This window comes from Plectropomus leopardus, chromosome 18 (genome assembly GCF_008729295.1).
Source record: "Plectropomus leopardus isolate mb chromosome 18, YSFRI_Pleo_2.0, whole genome shotgun sequence".
Taxonomy (NCBI): domain Eukaryota; kingdom Metazoa; phylum Chordata; class Actinopteri; order Perciformes; family Serranidae; genus Plectropomus; species Plectropomus leopardus.
In genome coordinates, this window is record NC_056480.1 from 2,732,620 (window position 1) to 2,751,106 (window position 18,487).

General features: G+C 40.6%; 1 protein-coding gene across 1 annotated transcript; it reads right to left on the reverse strand.

Annotated features, from left to right (window-relative positions):
- Positions 1–14,913: 14,913 nt before the first annotated feature.
- LOC121958130 (transmembrane protein 74) lies at positions 14,914–17,164 on the reverse strand. Its single transcript, XM_042507000.1, has 3 exons — positions 17,127–17,164; positions 16,118–16,306; positions 14,914–15,754 (listed from the first exon to the last, which is right to left on the reverse strand). The coding sequence occupies exons 1-3, from the start codon at positions 17,162–17,164 to the stop codon at positions 14,914–14,916; spliced, it is 1,068 nt and encodes a 355-aa protein (XP_042362934.1).
- Positions 17,165–18,487: the final 1,323 nt, after the last annotated feature.

Here is an 18,487-nt window from a genome sequence, read left to right on the forward strand (position 1 = left end):
GCTAATTTTTAGATCATTTCCTTCACCTTTTATAATTTTTGTTTACACTTTGCAGGACATTTCTTACCAAGTTGCTCATTATGTTTTTTCCCATGGCTCTGAAAGAAATCAAACCAAGTTTCTCATGGTTTAAAGGTTTATATTCTTGTAAAAAAAAAAAAAAAAAACAACAACCAAAAAACGTACGTCAACCCAACTGCCGCATTGGATTCTACGAATTGGAAGATAACTTCTGCGTCGTTTACTTAAAGCAGGTGCACTGCACTTCAGGCTTTGTGAATGGCACGAGTGCACAAATGAACCAAAACAAGGTAACGAATTAATCAAAATGAGGGAACGAAATGTATCTCGAGGCCACACAATACCGTCTCGTGCACTCGATTTAGCAAAAAGTGGCCTTCATTTATCTATTTTTCTCTCCTTGTCATCTCGCGAGCTCTGTACTGAACAGAATAAAACGGTGAAAACATTTCTGTAATGGCCTCAGGGGAATAGAGGTCACATCACTGGTTTTGGCTGAATGACACAGTTATGTTTAGACTTGAAACCAACAATGGTGTCTGAAGTTGCCATTATTCCTAAAAAGAAGGCTGAGCGATCACATTCAGCACACAGAAGCTTGTGTAGAAAAAAAAGCAGAAAATGTTATTAAACTAGAGAAAGACGAGACGCAGCTGAGGTGTTTTTTTATTTGCCCTGAGCTGAGACATTTTGCCCTCACATATTCTAGGCTGAATTAAATGAACTGAGCTCGCCAGGTTGTCTGGCTCGCTCGCACGCACAGCGAGACTGGAGTTCAGGCACTTTGTCATCTTCGCAGTAATTTATCTGTAAGGTTGAGTGTTTCTGCAGAGGGAAAACAAGTGCTCAGTGCTTTGATCCCATACACTTCATCAACCTGGTGACTTTGCTGCCACCAAACACACACACTTCAGACTCAATTTAATGTGTGTTTCTTATTCCCAAAAAAAATGTAGAGGACAGGGTTGTGTTAACCTGAGGGGGTGTCTATATGTATATTGGAAAAAAAAAGTAGTTCAGTGAACCCTGCAGTAGGAAAAATGCATACTGACTTATGTCCTTGACTGTGAGTTTACTGCAGTCACTCAGAGTGACAGCTTCACAATATACTGCTCTAAAAAATGTCTGTGTCTACAAATGTGATTTGCATGATAGTAGTTACACACTTATAAATCGGTTGAGAAAAAAAAACATTACTCATTTATTCCACTCTCTATTGTTCTGTCAATCCCACTACAATATTCTGCAAGACGTGAACACAGTAATGTGCAGCAGTAGCCTGAGGGGCAGAGCGTTTGGTACTGAACATGAGAATTTAAATTGTTTCTACATTTGGTTTTGGACTGCAAACAGAAACTCCGCCCAGCATGCAGAATAATCAGACTGTAAACTGTTTAAAAAGACCACAGCTACTCAGTCAAATTATTATTTTGCTTTAATGACTTTAAAGATGCATTAATCTTTCTTTCACTGCAGTACATGCAGTAAAAACAATACTGTGGCTTGTAAAGTCAACGCCTGTGAGCAAACAGATTAAACATTTAGCAATCCATTCAGTGTTTTTGAAAACAGAGGTTTTTCCATAGGCACCGTTTTAGGAACATCTCAGTTCAAATCAACAATTTGAAACCTGGAGCAACATCACTTTTCCACCCGGAGCAAAATTGGTGCAAATTCTTTCAAAAACATGAGAGAAGGGCAATGAGCAGCTTAGCAAGAAATGTTTCACAAATTGCATGAAATTCGTAGATTTAGAAAATAGCTCAAATCAGTTTAAAAAGTCTGCCCTCAGCTTCTTTCTTTGTGTAAAGTTGTTGCATCAAGGCTAAAGTGTGGATACGTGTTTTGTTCCGAGTGAAAGCACAAGTGCCTAATGAAGGTTTCAATGGTGCTATTAATGAACTTGGGCGGCAGCTTCTTACAGAGTAATGGCTTACTCATCCCACTTTAAGCCCCCGTTCTCTTTTTGTGATACAACCCCTTTGCCCTTTTCTAAAGACACACAACTCCTCTGAGATGTTTGGGGTTCTCGTCCAACCTTTAAAAAATCTAAACCACACAAACAAGCTTTGGACTCACTATTAATGAGTGTTGGATTTTTGTGTCCTTAGCCTTCAACTTGAGGGATTTTGTGGCAGGATGTTTTTCTGACTCACACGACATGTGTCAGTGTTTGCAGGGCAGAGTGTGAATGACTAGGACAAAATAACAACCTAAAATTAACCTTTCGGTAAGGGTAAGAGTTTTAATTTCCGCCAGAAAACGACCTGAAAGAGGCAACAAAAACCAAAACACAGCTTGCTGATGTATCCGAAATAAAATAGTAACTCTAATTAGGTGCTTATCCTGATAAACTTGACAGCAATCTTAATATATTCAGAGGAGAAACTCATCCTGACTGGGTTGTAAAAATACATATATTGCAATTATGCAGCTGCAGGATGCACATCAGAGCAAAGAGGAGCAAGATGTTGTCATCTGCATTACAAGGCAGGGACCTTCAACTGAGTGAGAGCTGTGAAGTTCCCCGCTCAGTGTGCAGGCTCATTATTTTTTCTGTGTAAACGAGGAGAAACAAAGTGTGGTGTTTGTAAGCAAGTGTATATTTGCATCGCTTGCCTTGTGTTTGCTCGCGATACAGATGTGAATCACCTCAGTTTGATGTGGTTTGAATGGCAGGAGGCATAATTCCTCCTGCAGATCAGACGGGGTCGCGTGTGCAAGCTGAACGAGGAAAAAAAAGGAATCGTTGTTTGTGGATTTGCAACCTAAAACGTTTCATCAGGACTCAAAAGCACAAGACTTCTTTAAAAGAGGCTGCCATCCTGCCTGCATGTAGCCAGCAAAAATAAAAAGTCAAACATGAGAAGTATTTTAAATGTTTACGTCATAAATTTGTGTTTTTTAATCCAAAAATCAATACAGCATTGTTGAGATTACAAAAAAGATTTCTGTCAAATGAAAGTGATGCCATATTGCGTGTGTTATTTTGTCTCCAGCACAGTGATGGATATGTTGTCACGGCGAGTCACTGACAAGCTCGTGAGTCAGTTGACACATCCTGAACTCTGCAGAGCTGCACTGCTCAGCAAACATCTGCCAGTCTGTGAAGACAAATCATGCAAATAAAAAATAGTATTTTCAGCACTGCTAGAGATTGGTTCACCACAACTTAAAAAAAAGAAAAAGATATTTGGTTTTATTTGACGTATCTGCCTCCACATCCAATACATTGGAGGTGAAAGGAAATTTACATGTTTAAAATTCAGCAGCACGCTTATCCACAAAAACAATTTGCACAGGGACTGAAGAGTCTCATGACAAGTGTTTGTATTGTGGTGGAGACAGAAACATAAGAGATGTATATCCCACTGTGGAGAAAGAAATATTCAGATCATTTACTGAAGTAAAACCACACTGTAAAAAAAATAATCGTAAAAGCCCTGCACCGAAATCTTCAAGTCCCCCTCCACTCAAAAGTGAGATTTCCTTCAGTTTATTACTCAAATGTCTGACTTTGACTACACTGGGGGACACGCTAAGAGCTTAGCAGATATTTGTAACAAATTACCTCCTGCAGGTATGGAACTTAACCATGAAGCCAGCATTTACAAATTACTGATTTATTTTAGTTTTAGATACATATGTTGCTTCCCATCACTGCACTTTTAAAAGCAGACATCAAAGCAGTAGAGAGAAAGTAGACTTTTCAAACTTCCAGGTAATTGTACAGAGTTGCATCAGATGACGAGAAAAGCCACAGCTCAGACATTGCAGTCTCCTCAGTCAGAAATATAAAAATATTGATTCTGATAGAGCAGCACAAAAGGAATCAATGGTACAGAAAAAAGCACTCTTGTAGCGTTTGATATCGAAAGATTGCACTCAATTGATTCACTCCAAATAAAGCCATCCAAGGCTTTTGTCCGACTGCCCGCTTCTGAGAAAAACCTCCTCTGAGTCAACATTCAGGGGAGTGACGTCAAACCCGAAGATTTTGATTCATTGCTAAAGAACAAGTTAAATTAGTATTCCATAGAAACCTTTAACGTTCCCGCTCAAGTGCGATTTGTACAGATATGAAAACCTGGCACGCAGGATAAATTGCAGCATAAATCAGACACAAGGTGAGCAAAGCTGTCCTGCTGCGAGATTAATTTACCCTCCTCCCTTCACTTCACCCCCCAAAGTGCTGAAATATCTATTCAGTGGAATCACAGAGAGGCTACATCATTTTTTTTACTCTGGGAGAAGCTTCTAAAAGCTCACACGTCATCGTGATGCATCTGTATTTGATGGACTCGTGTTTTTTCTAACATCAGTCGGTCCATTTAAACTGTGAAACTTGTGAATAACACTGGCCCTGGTTTAAGCATTAACCTCAAACTTCTATCATTTTGATTCATAGTTTAATTAGTTATATCCAACAGTATTTGAGACATTTTATCCTTTTTTTATTGCACATTTTCTCCACATAGTCCATCTATGTCAGCTGTACCCCGTGGACATTTTATGCTTCTGAGCTTTTTTATGATTCTTCACTCAATAACCTAACTCTCATACAATTTTAATCTCAGTAAAGCCATCGTCTATAGCAAATTAGTCACAGCTTTTGCATTTTTTGCATTCTGTACATTGCAGGAATGACTGTGTCACCTGAAGATTCTGTATGTAAGTTTTGTATTAATTGTTTGTTCATTACTAATGGGTGCAATATAAAAACTAAAACACATCCATTTTGCCCCTAAATCCTGCACACTGGGCCTTTAACCCTTTGAAACCTGGGCAAAAAGAGCTTACTTTTTTCAAAAACCCTAGAAAAAGGCAATGAGCAACTTACGAAGAAATGAACCAAAAATCAGCAATAAATTATTATATAGTACAAGAAAATTACCTGAAAAATAACAAAAAAATGAAATTAAGAGGAAAAAAAGGAGATAACCCCCAGAAATGCTTTTTAGATGTAATTTTCTTTTTGCAGTTTGCAGAACATGTCTTGCCAAGTTTCTCCTTGAGAAAAATCAAATAAATTCGCTCCGGGTTCAAAAGTTGAAATACTTGTGAAAGGCGTCAGAACACAACGCAAAAAATGGAATGTCGATCCAGGTTTCAAAGGGTTAAGCTACAAAATCTTGATCACAAATGAGAAAAAAAATGCTTTGTTCCATTAAATACACAAACCTTGACTGACTGATTGACCCCACCATTTCACAGACAAACATGACAAAAGCCTTTCTTGAAGCGTAAAGTCAAACTCATAGCTACAATTTAGTCCAAAATGATTCAGAGATTTGTTGGTGTCTTCATATTTAAAAAAAAAAAAAAAAGTTTATTATTATTAAAACCTCTGAACCCTTGCAGATAGGTGCGATTTCTTTCAAAAAACTGGGGAAAAGGCAATGAGCAATAAAGAGGTCAAATTTCAAAGTCAAAGTCTATTGTCAATTCTGACATTTGTGTTAGACATACAGTAAACCAAAAGTATGTATGGTTTACTGTTTTATTGTATTTTTACCCACGGAGCAAAGAAAAAGTACAAAGATAAAACAAATAAAAATAAAAATATGTACATACAATTACCAAAGGCATTACAAAAAAAGTGCATAAAGTAAATATGTACCAAGAACAATACTAAAAATGAACCAGAGTGAAAAAAAAGACATAAGAAAAAATATAAGACATACTATATATACAAACACAGACACACACACACACACACACACACACACACACACACACACACACGTATTTATAATTATACATTTCAAATTATTTTAAAGAACAACTAATATTTTTAGGCAGTTTCTCCAGTTAATTCCTTTTTTTTAAGGGGGTGGTGTCATTTCTTGGTAAGCCGGTTATTGCCTGCTCGCCATGTTTTTTTTAAAGAAGTAAAGCCTGTTTGACCAAGTATCAGAGGGTTAACACAAGATCCTGCTCTTACTCTTCCCAACAACTCAAGTCTCACACACCCGGGAGGAAAAACACAACCGAGCAAATAAATAAATAAATAAATAGAAAAAGTACGTCAGCGTACGATAAAAATGAGGAAGGTGGGCAGCTCTCGGTGCAGATTTCTTCTCTCCAGAGTCCTGAACCAGGTCTACTACATCTGTATGCATAAAAAAAAAATCTATAGCCGAAAATGCTGTGCTACAGTGAAACACAGTCGTCTATTCAGCAACTCCAGCTTCATGTTTGATCTAAACAGAGTGCAGGTTTGCAGAGGAAGTATATTTTTTCTGCTTTTTCTGAGGCGCAGGATGTTTGACAGGAGACAAACGGTGACAGCACCTGACACGCTTCTCAAACGAGGTGTGCAGTTCAAAAACCTCCGTGTGCCGCATAGTATAAGAGGGAGGAATGTGTCAGTTTCCACACACTGCCACAGCTGCCATCAGAGCCGCAAATCAAGAGAGGAGCATCTTTAACTCCCTTACACTGAGCCACCGTGGCGCACAGGCAGTTCTCCGTAGCAACAGGCTGACCCCGTTTCTATGGTTATGGTGTCCCTTCTACATTTCTTCCAGGACAACGATGGCAAAAGGAAAAAAAATAAATAAAAAAAGGCACATGAGTATGTGGGCGCAGCTCAACCTACAGCAGGAGGTTCACTTAATCACCACAAACAAAGGAGAGGAAGATACTGGCAGTTAATAAATGTGAGTTTGGAGTCAGATTCCTGCACCGACACTATTCACATCTCCTCTAAGTGGTGAATGGTTAGTTAAAGAGTTGTTCACCGCTGGAAAGACGGCCTTTTAATTAAATAAAGATGTCTATGTGGGAGGAAGAAGCAAATACTTTTGAAATTGTTGCTACGTGAACAGAGAAAATGGAGAAAAAAGACATTTTCACTCAAGAGGGAGAAAAGCTACAAATAAACGAATGCACTGCGCCACATCAGACCACAAAACGCTCCCATTGGTGGGCGACATAATGTGTCAGCGTCCTTTTGGAACAATAGAAATGAAATATTGCCCCAGGAATGAGTCCTATAACCTGGAAATGAGTTACCTTTTCAGCACCTCAATGTTGTTTATTAAGTCCTCGAGTTAACACAAGCTCAAGAGACTTTCACAGTCTTTTTTTCCGACATAAAATCAGTAAATACCCCTCTCATGAACTTTGAACTTTAATGCGTGAGTCTTGCTGCAACGGCCGCAGGTGCGAGTCCGGCTTCAGCCTTTTGCCGCATGTCTTCCGCCCTTTCACACTTAGGCTGTCCCATAGGCTACCAAAGGCAAAAGCCAAAAAAGAAAAAGTCAAGCCGCATCGAACATGGCTTTACAGCCTCGTCGTCGTGGCGACATTAAATCATGCCGTCCGTCCGTCCAGCCTGCATAGGTTAGCCGCTCGGCCAGCCCACTCAGTCTCACTCTGAACTCGTCAAATAGTGGCGCTCTGTCAGTGCTTTCGGAAAGCCACCTTCCGTGTTCAACTGGAACGTGACTGAACGGCATCAGATGAAAACACGCTCGAACATAACTGGTGGCGTTGTTATCCTACACCGGCAGACGGCTTGACAGTGTCGGGTGTGTCATCATGTAATAAGGCTGCCGGTAACAGCGTGATATAAAGAGCGCGCGTGCACTTATCGGGCGGGTGGGTCCCACAAACAGCTGACGTCCGTGCGGGAGTCCGTAGTTCCCTTTACCTTGTAGATGTGTGGATCTTTTTCTACACATTACCACGTGCCTCTTTTGCCTAAACGTAACCATCAATGACTTTGTTGCCTCATCTTAGTGACGGCCCGCCCTGTTGTGTAAACATGAGGACGGTCCTGCTTCATCCCGCCATGTGCATTTGTTGACATCACGGTAACGGCATCCTGGAGCGTAAACAGATGACGCAGAAGGATACCTAAAATGTCATTAGTAGCAGAAGGTCACTGACAGAGCGGCACCGTGTGACGAGTTTGGATGAGAATGTGTCGGCTCGACCACCATAAGTCTGTAGCGTTCATGCTGTACGGGACCATAATGCAGAAGATCGGGGATCTTTCATACCGTGAAACAGACCGTTGTTGTCTTCATGGACCACTGAGCCTCTTTCAGGGAAAAGTGCAGCATCCAGGTCTCTCACTACATTCATGAACAGCCCAGAGAGCCAGAGAAAGTCAATCAGAGGACGTGTTTTGCATCAATTTGCGTCATCTGGCAGTTTCCCAGCAGGCACTGGTTAGACAGAGGGAGGTTTACCACAGTTCATTTACCCACATTGTTTTGACACAAATCTGGTTGAATATCGGCAAAGTGTCTCTTTAAGGGGTTGTAGCAAGTTCAACAAAGATGATTCAGCCTTTAAACTGATCATTGAACACCGCCAGGTACTTGACTTTTCTGTCTGGCCCAGAGTGCCAAGTTAAGATGCAGCCTACAGGTATATCCGCATCAACGGCTTTCAGCTCTGAAAACCTCAGAAAGACAGCTTGAAAGGAGGGATGTCAGTCTGTGCAGGATTTTGGCTTTAAAACCTCTGAGCTGAATGAATAAAGCTGATAAATGATGTGGATGGTGATTTCATTTCAAACTTGTTCCTCCACTTCCCCTCCTCTTTTTCTTTTCTTCTCAGCCGAAGCTCTGCTCAGTCCCTTCTTTCTCCGAGCTGCGACTGCCCGCCGTTGCTATGCAACAATCGGAGTAACGAGAATCATTATTGAATAAGTCATTAACTTAAGGCAATAGTTCAAGAGAGGCATTTCAGACCTGGAGGCATGATCTTACTCCTAATTCATCAAGCCAACAGAAAATATGCGAGATGGTGTGTGACGGAGACTTTGCGTGTTGGAGCTCTGTCACTCAGAGTGATGAGTGGTTATGACAGCTGATAATAAGTGGCTGCCAGACGCTGATGTAAAGCACCGTCGCAAAGGCTTTTCTTCTTCCAGGTCCCCGGTGTCCACAACCACACCCAAGCTCTTGACCCCGAGTGACCCCTGCAGCAATCCAATTCCATTTCCTGCTGCCAGCTGCCCTGAATGATTACTCTGACTAACTCCATTCATGGAGGAGAGCGGGAGAGGCGGGGGCAATGAGTGTGCAAGTGTGTGTGTGTTTGTGTGTGTGTGTGTGTGTGTGTGTGTCAGCTGAATAAGTGTGTGAGTGTGTGTCTGTCCATCTGTGGATGTGCAAGACATGCGCACTTTGTGCACAAGCCCGATTACGGTGTGGTTGTTGGATTCTGTTAGGTGCTTTGGCAATGTGTGTGTGTGTGTGTGTGTGTGTGTGTGTGTGTGTGTTTCTGTGTGTGTCTGCGTGTGTGTGGTGTTTTATTACAGGTTTTGATTTTGTGTCTGGGAGAGTCCCCTGGCAAAACAAACACAGACACCAATTAAAGCTGCTGCAGTGTCCCAGCCCCCTTTACATCACTAATAATGTGCCTGCAGAAGAAGAACGAGGCGCTCTAACCCCTCTCACGCACACCTCAGCTTTTTTTTTTTTTCCTCCATCAGCTACAAACAATGAGGCCTTACATAAACACACTGTCATCTGTGAGACCAGACTGTGTAATTTCACACAAGGAGGGTCTGTATTTGAGCTTTGATTTTAACAATTTAAGAAAGGACAAAAAACTGAAAACAGTTGTTGGATTGTTTGCCCATGTTACCATGGAAACACCATTGTTAATCACACCCAGACCTACCAGTTGCACTAGCTCCTCTTGAATTCAAAATTTAAACATGGCTCAAGATAAACCACTCCTGTGATCACTGACAACCATTTGTAAAATTGTGAACTTTTTTGCTTGCAAATTGTTGCTCTTGTATTTGTATTGTACTGTCATACAACTGCTCAGTGGCATGTTAAGACTTTTTTTTTACTGGGGTGGATGTTTCTATTCAATCAATTTTTCAGGTTTCAAAGGGTCAGATAGCTTGTGAAAGGCATCTGAATGAAGCACAAGATGTCAATCCAGGTTTCAAAGGGTTAATTTACATTTTTTGTCTACAATAACTTAAAACAGACCTCAAAACTATCTAATTTTGTTAAAAAGTCATTATTTTATTTTCAGGGCCATTGAGTTGCCTCAAATTCCCATACATGTTAAGTCAGAATTAGAAATTTCGAGCATGACATTGTTAAATAAATCATTTTGATTTTAAAACACAGGTTATGATGAATGATTACCTTGGAAACTGCATATATAAAAGACAATATCCTAACAAAAAGGTATGATCAAATGGACTCCTACGATTAAATGATTTTAAGATTGTTTTCATCAAGTTTTCAGATGCTTTAATGGAGAAAATAGACTGCGAAACTATTTCATGTTGTTAAAAAGCCATTATTTTATTCCCAGGGCCGCTGTGTTGCCTCAAATTCCCATAAATGTGAAGTCAAAATTAGATATTTTCAACATGGATACAGACAAATCTCCAATTATCCAGCTCCTCAGCGGTAAATGCCAAGTATCAGTGTCAATCCCATAGATCTGAAGAATAACATTTTCTCTCTAGAGCAAAGAATTCTGAATTAACTTTAACTGAGAGAAATCACCGCACGAGCTGTGGAGACGATTTCCCTGCAGACAGTAACCTCAACAGGCCAGAGTGCATCACAGGTTGTGTTTTGGCTTTCACGTTCTCCTGCTCTTACTATGCTACACCACTCTCTCCAACCTCACATACTTAATGCAACAAGCTCGCAGCCGTTCTCTCTGACAGCTGTTGAAAAAGTCAATCTGGGAAAATGTAGGAAATCAGCGACTGAAGCGAATGAGTCAGGCTGAAGAGAAGTGGGTGATTCTCAACACTTCACAGAACAACTTTTTCTTCTCACACGCCGAGCAGAGGAAAAACACCAGCAACATAAAGTGTTGACATTAAACGAGGATGGATTAGCATTAGAAATCATCTTAATATTTCATCAAGAGGTCAGCCGATTCCTAGCTATTTAATTACATTAATGAGGCAGGAGTGGGCGAAGGTCGTGTGGAGGATAATGTGATCCTTCTGGCCGTAAGCACTTCCTATTACAGAGGCTGCACAGCACTGCTTTCTGCACACCGCAAGCAGTGGGATACAATTGTTCATTCACAGCATCTTCTGTCAGAGCAGGCAATCCATTACTTCCTACCCCTTCAATGCAACGCAACATTTCACTCCACTATTGCAGCTGGAGCAGTTTTTGATAAGTTAGTTAAGTGAGCTTGATTGAGGCAGTTGTTAAAAAGCTTTGGGATTTTTTTTTTTTTACTGATTCACAGGCCTCCCACGAGCAATTAAGTATAACACCAATTACCATGAGAGCCCCCCCCCAAGGGGTTTGTTGATTCTCTCTCTGTCTTTCTGCTTTTGAACATCTGCAGTCAAAACCCCCGAGTGCATTTGGTGTAAACTGAACTTCCCCGACATCGGTACTCAACCACAAAATCTAATTACACCCCCTGTGGTATTTCTATTTACGTTTCAGCAAGCAAACACAAGCATCTCTTCAGCACGTCACAATAATATTCAACAGAATTTTCTTTGGAATTCAGTACAAATTCATGCAACTGCTGTTATTTTTTCTTTTTTTTGTAAACCACATCTGCACAGCTTTGTTGGTTGCGATTCAGTGCTCTTTCTGACAAGGTGGAAAATGAAGGCATTAACAATGACATCGCTCCCGCTTAAGGTTTGATTTCCCTCGCAGCGAGAGTACAAACATACGAGTCTGCACATACTGATCTCCTGAAGGAGCAGCATCATTAGAAGCAGTGATGCAGCGGTAAACAAAGAGGTGGGTCAGAGATTATCAGAAGGCAAACCACCAACTAACAATGTAAATGAAATATAGACTCTGGAAAACATATTGTATGTTTTAACCTTTGAAAAAGAAGTTTTGCACAGCTCATCTTCATGTGTGGTTCACTTTAAACCTTGAAGCAAATTGGCTTGATTTCTTTCAAAAACATGGAAATATGATGTAAGTTACAAGCCAATTTCCAGAAAATTGGCAAGAAAATCACAAAAGAAAAATAATACATAAATAAATAAAAATGATAAACATATAGGTATAATGATAATAATATCAATAATTGTTTTCCAGACATTTCCCCCTATTTTTCTTATTATTAGCTTCTGAGAATTTCTCCCTCTATCTTTTCAAAAACTAATTTTCCAGTCACTTTCTCGGCCAGAAAATTAAAAAAAAAAAACAATTAAAAATCTCTTGCCAAGTCAGATCAGTTTGCTCATGAAAGACATCTAAACGCAGCACAGGAAAACTGATCTTGTTCTGCAGGTTTCAAGGGGTTAAACTCTATAGATTAAAATGTTAATACAATACTAACATGTCCATCTGTACAAAGAAGAGTAACTGGTCGCGATAACAGTTTCTCTTGATCATATTGGCTGTGAAGAGATAAATGTAAGTAATACAGGACAAAATCCACAGTCCTCTTTTGGTCTAAATAATGCATGCAATGCAAAGGCTGGGGACATTTTTGTGGATCCACCAACCAACGAACCAACAGAGTGAGCTATAGAATTGCTGGTTGCAGCCAAAAAAGATGAAGTACCTACTCTAACATTTTCACTGACCTCCATACTGCTTTCTACTGTTAATTAAGCTGCTTTTCAGCCTGTATGTGATGTTGAATGAGACACACCATAAAAAAAGAAAAAAAAAGAGGGACATACTTTACTGTAGAGTCTTGTACAGTGCTCTGGTCTACTAGCAATAAAAAAAGGAGTTTATCACCTTTTTTGCAGTTTTTCTGTATTTGTAAAAAGGGTAGTTGTTTGAGTTAGATGAATTAAGTTGGTGTCTTCTAACATTAAAGTCTTTTTAGTTCAAAATTCACTCCTTATGTTTTCAAGGTGGTGTTTGTACCAGAGTTTGCACTAAAAAGACTAACTTTTAGAAGATATACATGAGATATTGCTGGGAACAGACATTTGAATCCGCCCACTCCACTTAGATTGAGTTGACTGAATCTGAGGATGGAAATGAAGCGCAACAAGTTGACAGTTCTGTCTGATATCAGGCAAACATGAGCTATGACTAAGACTGCCTTCAGACCAACTTGAACTCTGCATAAAAAAAAAAAAACACAAACTCGGTATTTCTACTGCTACCTCACGATCAGCACGAAAATAATTACATAATTACATGATAACTTTCCAGAGTTGTAAAATCCTGTCTTTGAGTATTATAAACCTTTCTGCAGGGATCTGCATCTGATAAACCTTCAAACTCATGGATGTGATCCTCAAACTTGATCTCATTCCCAACCAGTCAAATACCAACGCACCAAGGCACCCTATAGCAGCGGGATGAGACGCATCGGATGATGACATTATTTGACGCTCCGAGCAATTGCCGCAGTATAAAGAGCAAGAAAGTTCAGCTACTTGTTTCCCATGTAAAAACAAAAGTAATCTGAGTTATTTTAATAACAACATAGTGTGCTAATATTTGTAGCATACTGTGCCAGTAATGTGTGTCATGTCACGTATGCTAAGTATTTCATATATGTCACATCACGTTACATTCAATAAGTTCTTATCCCAAGTCGTCACATATTGCAGCTTTGCAGAGATCTTCCACAACTACATTTAACACACCAGGTATCCTTCTGCACTACTATTTGTATTTTTGGGAGCCACAGCACAAACACATGGTAGAATGACGCTGAACATAGTCATATTTAGGCAACACAAGCACATGGCAACCAGCGCTGGGATGTCAACAAACGCACTGGCATGGATGGCTTGGATTAGGGGAAGGAGGCATGTGGTAAGGTGTAGAAAAAAACATCAAACAACAACACTGGATAACATCACCCTAGTTCCCTCTTAAAAAGCTCATGGGATTTTTCCATTGTATTCTGGATTATTGTAGAAAATCAGCTTCTTGGTAAAGACACGTTTATCATACTTACACATTTAGTTAAGCAAGATAATCTTCACAAATAAGACCACTTTTAGGATTTTTGAAGCCTAAACACAATCACCAGAAGTAAAAAGCTAATGCTAAGCTATAATGAACTACACTACCATCATGTTACCACCACTATGAGACTGTTTGGCATGATGACGCGCTGTAGTCTCATTTAGCCACTGGCTAACATCTGTCATATTAAGACACATAAAAGATTCAGAATTCATGAGTGGGGTATTTTCTGATGTACTTTATGTTGTAGAACAAAATGTTTACGTCTCTTAAGCTTAACCAGACCTTATTTAAGGCCTTTAACAGAAAACCCAATGAAAAAACCCACTGATTTTGACAAGAGGGAACCAAAGGGGCTCAAATGCTAATTCATTTATTTCTGGGTTATAGGACTCATTACACGGGTTCTCTATTGATGCAACGTCCCTGAGCATCCAAAACTGATGCTAACTAGTTAACTAGAGCATTGATATTCACAAGCTGGGAGTGAGAATGTGTTGGTTATCCGGTCTGGACTATTATTGGATTTTTCACTGGTACATGAAGCAACACACTCTTACTAATGCAGCTCCTTATGTTGTTTTATATCAGGTCTGTTTTCGGTCCGAACTCCAAATCCAGCTACTAAACCCTCATATTAGCTGCAGCTGCACTTTAAAATGCACTTTGACTCAAAAAGAGGACTGTGGATTTTTGGTCACAATCACTTGCATTCAAATTGGATTAGGACTGGATCTGTTCAGGGCCAGTATGGCAAGACGGGAAATTACAGCAAAGAAAAACTCTGTCGGTGCACAGAGGGCCATGTGAGTATTGTATTAAGACACATTTTGAAAAAAAAAGTGAAACTATCGTTTAAAAAATGTCTACATCAACCAAAAACGTGCCTGGGCTAATGGAAATTTTTACAAAAAAGGCATTAAACCCCCACCGCATCCCCGATTATAGGACAGCACTAGCAGGATTTCCGAAGCACTTTTCTGAGTCTTTTCTGCTTGCCCTGTCCATAAATTCAGCTGAGTACTTCTAAATCCTCATCAGCCGCTGACAAATGTGAGCAGGATTCCCGAGTCGGGCTGGAGCCTGCTCTCAAATTGATCGAGCCGTACAACTTTGCTGCGTGTTTGGAATAAGCAAAGGCTTTCCTCCTCATCATCTCCCCTTTCCACATGGAGATCATGAGCAGGGTGGAGAGCAGCACGCCCCCGAGGGTGAGCAGGCACAGCCCCGCTATGACACACCGGTCCAGATGGGCCCCCACCCTGGCTTTCTCCCTCTCCAGGCGCTCCATCTCCCGCGCGGACACGCTGTCCGGGTCCACGCGGACGTCCCTGGGGACAGTGTAGGATATGGCGACCAGAGAGATGCCAGTCACAAGGCATGTGACGGCGATGATGAAGCCGTAATCCACAGACTTCCCCGAGCCGTCAGAGGAGAGGTCGTCGTCGGACAGTAAGTAAAGTTCCGGGATGTCCTCCTCTTCCTCTTCTTCCTCCACCACCTCCTCCTCGTACAGTTCACTTGAGGAGCTCTGACTCAGTCTGCAGGTGTGTGGACTTGTCCCTATCAGCTGGACATCATCATCATCATCTTCATAAGCTTGATGCTTGCAAGTGAAAGATGTTTCAGTTTCCTCCTCCGGCCGCGCGGCGCTCCGGGTCTCTGTCCATGGTGCTGAATCTTCTCCTCCGCCGGGGTGAAGTGACTTCCCCCCGCTGATCTCGCTTAAACTCTCCTTATTAAAAACCAGGGAGGTGTCTCTCAGATCGGGGTGATCAAAGTAAAACAGTTCAAGATCAGCCATTTGAGCATGGGGCTGGGTTTCCCTTTTTGTTAAGCCCATGCGTCCGTCTCTGTCAGTGCAAAAAAGACAGCAAATAAGATCTTGAAACTACCTCAGACGACTATTTTTTTGCATGCTCTGTTGCTGCAAGCCACTTTATATCTGCGTCCCAAGTATTTGCACAAGCAAAGTCTACACGCATCTTTCTCCTGGCTGCACCGCAAGCATCTTAAAGTACAGCTAAGCAAGTATTAAATTAATTCCCAATGCCATGATGCCATTTCCTCTCTTCAGTGACACTTTATCTTTTTGCCTTTTCTGGCTTCCGCAAATCGCAGCTCCAGAAACACTTGCAATACGCTAATGAATCTAATTCCACCTAATGTGTTTCAATAATCGGTTATTAAGCAACAAAATGCGGTTTGCTGAGTACCTCTCTCCCCGTCTGTGGCTGCTCGCATCCCCGGCTGCTTCTGCTCCCTGGTCAATTAGAGGGAAAGGTTTGGCAGACCCCTCCCACGGACTGAGCTCCGACAGACCGCCTATAATGCTTATTACCGAGCCAACTTCAGTGTTCCCCGGCACATGCTCACTAATCAGATAAATCTGCAGGCGGCAGGCTCTGCAATGTGGGCAAATGAGTGTATGTGGAGATATTTCACATGACTTTACCACCTCCTCACAAGACACTCTTTATAAAGGGATTACTAATGACTTAAGTCACATCTAATAAATGCTGTATACATCAGCTGAAGCCATAATAAGAACATATTTTTCGTTGCCTGGTTGCAAAAAAATATATCTCACCAGGGAATCATTTAATGGTCCTGATTTTATCACAGCAAGACTGCAATTCAATACAAATAAGTTGAACAGGCAATAAATCATGAAATCCGCAGCTACTTGTGTTAAAGGGGACCCACTATGCTCATTTTCAGGTTCAAAGTTTTATTTCACAATTTTTACTAGAACATGTATTGATGCTTTAATTTTCAAAAATCACAATTTCCTCATATTGTCTGTGTTGGAACACGTGTATGCACCCTCTGTCTGAAACACTCAGTTTTAATGCCATCTCTTCAAGAGCCCTCTGAAAAAGACAAATCTGTGCCGTTTTATCAGTGTTTCGGGGTCTTCTGGAGAATAGCAACACTTTCTATTGTGAAAAATCACCAATAAAAACTTCTAAACACAACTGAACATGTTCCAGGAGGAATGAAATTTAAAAAAATGGAAGAAATGAACAATAACAGCAAGCAAGTAAATCCAAGAATCACTCAGCAACCCATTTGTTAATGCCCAGAATTTCCATAAACATAAATAAATAAATAAACTAAATTTAACTAAATTAATAAAATAAAAAAGATAAATACAGATGACGTGATCTCATCATCATCTTTGTCCTCCTTGAAGTTTCCTTTAGAATCAGTCTCATTAATCACCGGAGCAGACCTCCTCCTGGGAACATATTCAGCATCATTACCGGTATAATATGCATTCGAACAATATTATTGCAACAAAGAAACTGATCTAAGTCCAGAAAAAGGGATTCTCTTCCTTTGAAATGAGTAACTCATTTTCCTGACTGGCCCATTTTCAGAGGAGAACCGTGCAGCCAGAAGAAAACTCCACTTTGATATTCAATCAAAACCATGTCAAATCCTGTACAGTCAGAGCTGAGTGCAAAGCTCATATCTCCAAACTGGCAGCTTTTCAAGAACTAACAAACACATCAGTGCCACTGGCACTATCATCATGTACTGACAGAGGGGAAACATATATGTCAAGAATTTATTTAATTTTTTTTTAATTTAAGAGACTAAAATGAGAAAAAAAAGGCATCTCAAGGTTTTTAAATGACAGCCACAATATTCATGGGTAGGGATATTCCAACTCCTGAGCCCCTTATGGAAATCCCCCAGCTCACACTTGTCTCTGCAGACCACTGGAGCATATGTAGGCTATAGGTAGCCAAAGGTTATGATTACAAAGCGCTTCAACGCTCCATCATTCATGGTCATTTCTAAGCCCCCCTCTATTTGTGAGAACTAAACACATACTGAACGCTCTGCATCGCTGTACATTTAGCGGTCAGGACCTTTTCAGAGGGAGAAGAATGTGAAGGCGACACGCTTCAGGGCGGCTTTAACATTTCTAATGGAGAAAGTGGAAGGGAGGCGTGTTTAAAGCAACAGATTTTACAGCAGTACAACACAAATGTACAGTCTGCAGAGGGTCCAAACCGCGAGTATAGTGAAACTTCTGCAGAGGACTAGCATGAGTGACGCCTGAAAACTAAATATCATATGCAGAATATGGCATCTCTCTATTGGTGATGATCTAAATTCATCTATAACCAATCTAAAAGTTGGAAATGTCACTAGAAACAGAGCTGGAAATGTTGCTTGAAACACTGCAGTGTTTCGCTAAATAACAACAAGGTTCATTGGCTGAAACAATGCTAGAAACACAGCTGAAAACTCCACTGGAAATGCCACTGGAAACACCTCCAGGTTGCTAAAAAGCACCTCATGGTTCGGTGGCTCAAATGCAGATGGAAACATCGCTGGAAATGGTGCAATGTGTCTCGAAAACACATCTGAATTTGGAGTCTCAAATGCTGCTGGAAATGGTGCTTGAAATGCAGAAATGTATAACTAAAATATACCCAGATTCTGTAGCAGAAATGCAGCTGGAAACAACATTGGAAACTGTGCAATGTGATGCTAGAAAACATCTGGATTCTGGGGTTCAAATACCTCTGGAAGTGCTGCTTGAAATGGTGCTGGAAATGCTTGTCTTG

Bases quoted from the DNA above. Each gene is read 5' to 3' on its own strand.
- LOC121958130 (XM_042507000.1), bottom strand. From the start codon at position 17,164: ATGATGCTGAATATGTTCCCAGGAGGAGGTCTGCTCCG. The intron at 16,307-17,126 runs GTGATTAATGAG...CCCACATTGCAG, and splicing joins CCAGGAGGAGGTCTGCTCCG to AGCCTGCCGCCTGCAGATTT. The intron at 15,755-16,117 runs GTACTCAGCAAA...TTGCACTGACAG, and splicing joins AGCCACAGACGGGGAGAGAG to AGACGGACGCATGGGCTTAA.